Here is an 8,221-nt window from a genome sequence, read left to right as displayed (position 1 = left end):
GTCTAACAAACCCAAGTCGGAGGTCACAAAAATATGCCAAGGTGGATAAATTCTTGATCAGAGATGAAGACTGTGATTGAAGAGATCAGTCTGGCTAAAAGAGTGACAAGCTCTTGAGACATGTTGACACGTGGACAGGTTACACAATACTGTCCCACAAAACTTGATTGGAGATGAGTGAGTTTAGTTTTATGCCGCTTTTAGCAATATTTCAGGAATATCAAGACAGCACACCAAAAAATGAGTTTTACACATTGCATCCATGTAGGGAATCAAACCCGGATTTAGACGAGCAGATGCTTTAACCACTAGGCTACCCCACTGCCCTCTGGCCTCACTTGCACAGAGCGATCTTAGCACTATGTCTATCTTACACCTATGCTGGAGAATGGGAGTTACAATCACTGTAGCACTAAGATCCTGTTGTGCAAGTGAACCCTTGTCGGAGATGAACTCTCGATTCCTCTTCTGTGCCACCGTTGCTGACAAGTTCCTCTCACAATTCCTCTTGTGTGTCACCATTGCTGACAAGATCCTCTCATGGTCTCCCTGTGGGTCCTTCTGAGTGTTTAGCCTCGCCTTGTTAATGGCTGTGGACATAGCCAGTCTGTAGAAGGCCCTCGTGGTAACGTTGTCAAGTTGCCACACCTCACATGCTGTTACACAAACCAGTAACTTGTTGAGCGAGCATGTGAGTGTGGTTTTACGCCGCTTTTAGCAATATTCCAGTGAGTGAGTGAATGAGTTTAGTTTTACGCCATACTCGGCAATATACCAGCAATGGCGGCGGTCTGTACATAATCCAATCTGGACCAGGCAATCCAGTGATCAACAACATGAACATCGATCTGTGCAATTGGGAACCGATGATGTGTCAACCAAGTCTGCGAGCCTGACCAATCGATCTCGTTAGTCGCCTCCTACGACAAGCATAGTCGCCTTTTGTGGCAAGCATGGGTTGCTGAGGGCCTATTCCACCCCGGGACCTTCACGGGTCCAATATTCCAGCAATATCATGGTGGGGACACCTCAAATTTGCTTCACACAGAGTATCCATATGGGGAATCAAACCTGGGTCTTCAACATAACAGTGAACACTGTACCCACTAGGCTACACCATCGCCCCATTCACTTGTTGACATGGACATAAAACACCCACCTTTTCGTTAACACCCTACAAGTTAAATGTGCACTTGAACCAGTCATTGTGGGGTTTGAATATCAAGCATCCCCTTTTTCCAAATCCGGGAACAACCTCACCTAACACAGCATGATCTGGGTGATTTTTTCCCAATATGCCTTTCTACAACAAAACAAGACCTAGATGTAGTTTCTGTGTATGAAGTCATTTTTACTTGCATTTATTTATCAATACAGTTACAATAGTTCCACGGAAATATTATGTTTTATTATCTCATAAGAAAATTCAACAATATCACTGACAGGTTTTTAAAATTGTACACCACTGTGCTGATTTCTGAAAGTTGTATATTCAAATACCACAGAACCAAATGGGTTGGATACTAAAGTTTGTTCTTCACACTTGTCTCTGATCTGCTCATAAAACACTTGATTCCCATCACAGATAGTTGGCTAAAGAACAAAGAGTAATCTCTGAGTTGCTTCCCTTTACATACACCACCATATCTCAAAATGTCTGTTAAAACTTTGCAACTGAAATTAGTGAAGGCTACTTTGTACTTAATTTGTCTCAGGGTTCCATATCCACATAATTTTCCCTTCCGCCGAGCCCAGTTTTTGAAACTCATATCTCACCTGTGCTCCTTTTCAACTTAAATGGAAGCGTTTGTTTCTATACAAATTACTGTATATTGCCAACCATAATTACCGTATGTTTGGGGCAAGTTTTTCGTACCTAGATTGGATGTTGGGTCAGGGTTAACGTCTCACATTACAGGTTTAGTTCCTAGGTGGGTATATAAATTAGCATTCATTTTGAAGGTTTGTACTCGTCTTATGATTATGACAAAATCGTTTCACTTCTAGACTTCTGTGAAAAAGTTTAGAAAGCTTTACAAAGTGACGAAAAACAAAAATACCTTTTTTATTACATTGCAGTATATCGAACTGTTTCACTCCTACAGCTTTTAGCAATATTTTAGCAATATTTTAGCAATATTTTAGCAATATTTTAGCAATAGCATGAAGGGAGACACCAGATATAGGCTTCTAGACTGTACCCATGCTGGGGAATTGAATCTGGCCTTCGGCATGATAGGTCACTTTGACACTAGGCTACCCCACCACCCTGTGTGTTCAAGAAGGTGGGGGTGGAGAGTGGGGGGTCTGAGAAGGTGGGCCAAAGGGGCATAAGATACATGTATTCATAGAGTAAACATCAGGTTACCTTGAGCTGATCAGGCATTGTGAAGTACAAGCTTGATTTGAATTCTTTGAATCATCTTCCATAAATGCTAGTCTGAGTGATGTTGGGAGAAAAGTACTAGAGAACAAAACACTATCTACTTGGTTCACCTCCCTTAACTGGTGGAATGTTTTCACATCAACAAGATGGCAACTGTGAGAAGCCTGACCTTCAGTAAGGAATCATAATCATCACACATCACATTGCACACGTTCAGGACAAATTGCTTCAGTCAGTTCATTATCCCTTCATCTTCCGGAGGAGAGTTTCATTCCTGCGACATTCCTGGAAAACAATGGAAATGCAAAGACTGAATCAAAAGAATGTTTTTAAATATTAAGGCTACATTGTTTTTGAGTATTTTATGGAACAAACAAGTTTGAAAGTCACAAGGCTCTTTCAAGAGTATCAGACACAGCAAAAATAACTCGGTTTCCGTTCTTGCGGAAACCTGATGGATACTGGGTAATGTAGGTTTCCGCTGGGTTTCAGTTTCAGGAAACGCGCAATGAGAGTTTCCGCATAGTTTCCACAACTGAAACTAACAAGTCTTAGTTTCCGTCATGTTTCCGTCAACTGAAACTGTAGTTGGAAGTTTCCATTTAGTTTCAGTTTACTGAAACCTTTATAGCTGGAGTGAGTTAGTTTCTGGTCTTGCGGAAACCTTGTGGATCTTGGGTAATGTAGGTTCCCGCTAGGTTTTTGTACAAGGAAGATGACAATGAGAGTTCGGTTAGTTTAGAAAGCTGAAATATGTTGTATTATCTTGTTATATTTAATACATATTTATTTGAACAAAAAACAAACTCTGGAAATGTTATGATTCAACTGTTTCATTTCTTAGAAAAGGTCACATTTTAATGCAACAGGGCAGTTGCAGTAGTACACAATTCGCTGTATTAAGAAACTGGCGCGCTCAGAGAAGAGTAACAGAATTCTCTCCACACAAGCATTGCTCAGGAAGTTGGCACACTGAATGAAGACGAGCTAGTCACTACACAAAGTGCTTTGTTCTTCTGTAGATGTTTGTTGCTGTATGCGAGTCCTGGTTAATATCTGGCGAAACATCTGAATCCGAATCAATCAGGCTCTCACATTGTGGTGGTAATAGCTCGCAAACCTTGAATGTGCTGTTAATATCTTGGTCACTGTCAGTGTCTGGAAAGGAAAAGGACATTCAGTTTGAATCATCAATTCAACTGAAAGACAATTCACTGAAGAAAAGCTTGTAAAATCTTAACATTTCCAATGAATGAAACACAGCAATATATATGATAATGCAGATAACATGTATTACAAATATTAAATACGTATTACCATTTGCTCACTTTCAGTTATTACAGTTACATGTATGATACATACATTAAATATATTAAACATGGATAGCAAAGTGACAGTGCAAACTCGATTTTTAGTGAAATCTAAAAATTCTTGGATGACTTACCTGATGAAACATTTGTCATTCACCCGAAAAATCTTTACAAACAAACAAACATCTTGTCGTTACGGAGATGGAGATAACGTGTTTTTCTTGAAACAGACGTCTGGCAGTGAGGACAGAAAAGCCGTATTTCTCCTGGAATTTAAAATATATGTATATATTACGCTTTACACTTTGAGTGAGGTCAAAAAGGTTTGTTGTATGCACTTACATAGTGTCTGCTTCATTATAAAGCTATATGAATAATATTGTTATAATAGAAATTCCCTTACCGGGCATATAACAGATAATATAGCGTGAATTATAAATACCAATGAAGGCGTCTTGTCATTCTCCGAGTTTGTTGGTCCACAATCCATATCTGTAAATCAAATAACTGACACAATGATTCCTTCAGAAATATGAAACTTGAGGTGTGATGATAATGTCAATGCATTGTAGGGCTAACACATGCAACATGTACTGATGGACAAGGTTTTAATGGTTATAAAACAAATATCAAATCAAACTGATTAACTGGGACAACTGAATACACAGAACTGTCACAGAACATAAGATACTAGATAATTTGATGAACTAATAAATGTATGATGTGACTTGGTTGAAATATTTCTGGAGTACAGATTATATGAATAGATATAACGAAGACATATATACGGAATATCTCTGGGTACCCATGTTAAAACAAATATTGTAGAAACCAACCATATTTCAGAAACTTATTTCTCGTGATTTTAGGCTGTCTTTCTTGACAATTACTTGTCGCAATGTCCACAAAGAACTGTGTCCCTGCAGCAGAAAGTGCCACGAATAGTCTACAGAAATTATGCATGTACAAATCATAACCAAAGGGTCAGTGGGATTGTACTTTATTCTTCATTCACATTGACAAATGAATTAAGGTTTGAAAGAAATTGTGACACATCACCAAATTATATTAGTAATAGTAGTAAAGGTATTCATCAAGTTAACGTAAAGGGTAGATAGGGATAGTAGATCTGGGTGTATAACTGAGAAGAGCAAACAATGTTAATATTTCTAACCCCCGTGAGCACTGTGCGTAAATTACTTACATGGTACGTGGGGAGGGGGGGGGTCCATCCAGTAGAAATATATCCGGATACTACCTTCTCCTGACAGGATCTTAGAAAATAACTTATTTGCCACAATAAAGTTTCCCATGAGTGCTAAATCAGTAGGACTCGGGCCTGTTAAAGGAAGGTGAACACGTTTTCACAATTAATCACTGTTAATAATCACAAGGCCTACATATTGATGCTTGACACTGAGAAAAAACAATCAGTGACGCTAAAAAACTGAAAAGACTGCTAAAACCATAACTGCCCACTGTTGTCACTTTGAGTACTTACATTCAATCCGCTGAATTCCACTTTTCACACTCCCCTTTGATGTCGGCAATGTAAACAAATAAACGAATGGCGACAGGATCACGTCCACGCGAGACTATCTAATTGTTACAAAAACAACTCACAACAGGGCGTACCCTCCTCTTTTGTTGTAGAACGCGGAAATCTACTGTCAAATGGTCACATTAGATTTATTTTTAAAAAAACAATGACAAAGCTGTGTATTTCCCGTGAGTGTTAGCGAGACGCCATCTTGTTTGGCGGGTAGGAACAAATTTGTTTTCCTAGCAATTATTTTCAAAACTTTAAGCATAAGATGGCTGCGTCGTGTAAACTTTGCCACGGCCACCTCACTTTCCCCAAAAGCACTCGACGAAAGAATTCGCGACTTGGAGAAGAAAGCAGAGAACGGATGCGAGGAACTCGGAGTACCTCGGATGTGTCAGGTAAGACCGAGGGTTTTTTTTATTGTCAAATAACGTTTAAAGAATTATTGCGTCAATGACAGAAATCCGGATAGATTCTAAAGATTATCCCGCGAATGCATATTTTCGCTCGTATTATTTTTAAATGTTATCGTAAAATCTAAGTAAAATAGGCCTGAAAAATAAGTTTTTTTATATTTCATTTCAATAGATCGACATGGTATAGAATACACCAAGCTTGTATTTGTAAGTAACTATCTTAGTACTAACCACAAGTATTTATTTAAGTTTAAAGGAGCAGACTTTTGATTTTGGTGCTCCTGTTAATCCTGGATCATTAGTGAATGAAATTTTTGCGTTGCAACTCGGTTAACACTTGTACAAAAGGTGTTGGGGAGTGGGGATGAATTACGATCTGCATCACAAAGATCCGCCATATGTAGTGGTTCACTCATGAGTGTACTGGGTATTGCAAGATATATTTCACCAATTCAGATATATTTTAAAGAATGATAAAAATGATGGGCTTTTACAATGCAACATTTCGGTGTAGTTTCTTAAATGCAATCCTGGATCATTAGTGAAATTAAATTTTTTACCCCCAAATTCGCTCAGAGGGGTCAGTTGTGTTTCTGAACTATTTGAGGCAAACACTAAATTCATATAAGAAACTGTTAGCTTTGCGTAGGATACATTTGAAATTTCATGTAATTTGTCAGTAATTCAATACATATGTGTTGAGCTTAATCATATATATACCTGTTATATATATACCTGTTATATTTAACGTATTTGATTTAATCCTTCAGGCTGTTGTGAGAAAAATCTTGACACGACTGCTCCTGGACGATCACCCTTGTCTATCGAAGGTATGTGCTCATGTTACTAGGTAATTTCACTTTGAATATTTCATCAGTCCGAGACGTAACGTGTACGCGAGACGGCCTATCGTCTCTTGTCCGCGAGACGGTGCGCTCCGCGGTACTAACTGAAGCGCTTCCCCCTAATTAATTCAATCACCGTGGAACCACCTCGATTGGGTGCGAACACGATGCAGGGTAATTAAAGCGTCCCGTAAAATCCCCAAGGGTGGTGGGGTACTTGACAGTCGTGAATGAACAGGTTTTTCGATCTCGGATGCCACGCTTTCGTCATTTGCACTGAACAGATTACAACCTGCAGAATACAAGTTGTTTGTCCGACAAAATATTTACAATCATCCTAGGTTGATGCATACTTGGCCTCTGTATTTTCGATTTTTTCGGCACGGCCCAAGGTCGGCTGTTTACACATGCCAATTACACAAAAATCAACTCATCGCTCATGAAAAGGTGATTTATTTCATTTGAATGTATTACTGGTGGAAATGTCAACGTAATCATCTTGCAGAAAGTTACAGAATATTTTGAAACTAATACGACCCCTACCGCATCTTGCATGAATCAAAACTTTGCCAATTTCGTCAAAAGTAATCCTGCGAAAACTATTAACTCATTTGCATATTTTTCGGAAGTGACGTACGTCCATTGTGTAACTCCACACAGCACACTGAAAAAAGGGACTCGCAGTGCCAGCCAAAGCTGACATCTCGTACTGATCAAAATTAGTGTTATACTAAAATACCTGCTTCGATATTTCATTACAGCTCATGGTGTTGACATGTGGATATCGTATCTTCCAGAGTACATATCAGTTTATGCCCGCATTAGCGTTTCTGAACCTCTTGAAAGAGAAATGATGTTTCTTTTAAGACCACCGTAAATAGATGTGCATTGTGTAAAATGACAGAAGTTGGGAAGAAAACAAACTAATTAGACGGTAACTTTTATAAGGTTTCTGGTGAGCGGCTCACTGATCTCGTGTTTGCTTATTGCAAGTTGAGGATGGTGTTCCTCTGTACGGTCCAGCTTGCGAATGATGACTTGTTGATCATGAAAATGCATATAAGTGAATTGAACCTAATTTATGCCTTCGGAAATTGACATGATTTGATAAAGGCATTTAAAAAAAGAAATCACACATTGTGACATAATTTCGAAATGAAAAAAGTACGAAAATACAAATATAAATAAGGAAACATAACGCCCCCTGCAGGTTTTAATATCTTTCGCCCCCTCTTTCGATCAAACTCCATATGACCTGGCGAATACATTACGCATTCGGTAAGATCATGTTAAGTCTACAAATCATCATTTTCTGAAGAATTGTGCATCATGTCGGCGATTTGCGTAACATCCCTCATCCTGGAAGACATCATTCCTCCATCCCCTTCAGTGTGCACAGTATATTCAGGTAAGAATGTGTTGTTTCACTTACCCTGTACACACACAGGCAACTTCAATTAGATCGAATACATACGTATTTGCATACATACCTTTTCTACAACAAAACTAACAACACACATTACCAGATCTATACTTCAGGTAAAAACTGGGACTTTCTTGTTTACACATATTCTATGTATATGCTTGAAACAGAAAAGGTTTTCGTTCCTGGAAGACAGCATGGCCAGTGGAAGACAACCAGCCCCGTGTATAATCCTGCATGCTGCGTTGGACTGGGAACGGCCAAATGCCCGTTTCCGCCAGGAGTCAGCAGAATG

General features: G+C 38.9%; 1 protein-coding gene across 1 annotated transcript in view; it reads right to left on the bottom strand.

The window, feature by feature from the left end:
* Positions 1–1,330: 1,330 nt before the first annotated feature.
* LOC137255976 (coiled-coil domain-containing protein 93-like) overlaps positions 1,331–8,221 on the bottom strand; it is a 56,116-nt gene continuing 49,225 nt past the window's right edge. Inside the window, exon 23 of the mRNA XM_067793606.1 lies at positions 1,331–2,671. Within this exon, the coding sequence (XP_067649707.1) occupies positions 2,627–2,671 (45 nt within the window). The 3' untranslated portion in view covers positions 1,331–2,626. The remainder of the gene's footprint in view (positions 2,672–8,221) is intronic.

Source organism: Haliotis asinina, chromosome 11, assembly GCF_037392515.1.
Source record: "Haliotis asinina isolate JCU_RB_2024 chromosome 11, JCU_Hal_asi_v2, whole genome shotgun sequence".
In the NCBI taxonomy this organism is placed as follows: Eukaryota; Metazoa; Mollusca; class Gastropoda; order Lepetellida; family Haliotidae; genus Haliotis; species Haliotis asinina.
The sequence above is the reverse complement of the archived record's forward strand: the minus strand, read 5'-3'. Positions and strand labels throughout refer to the sequence as shown.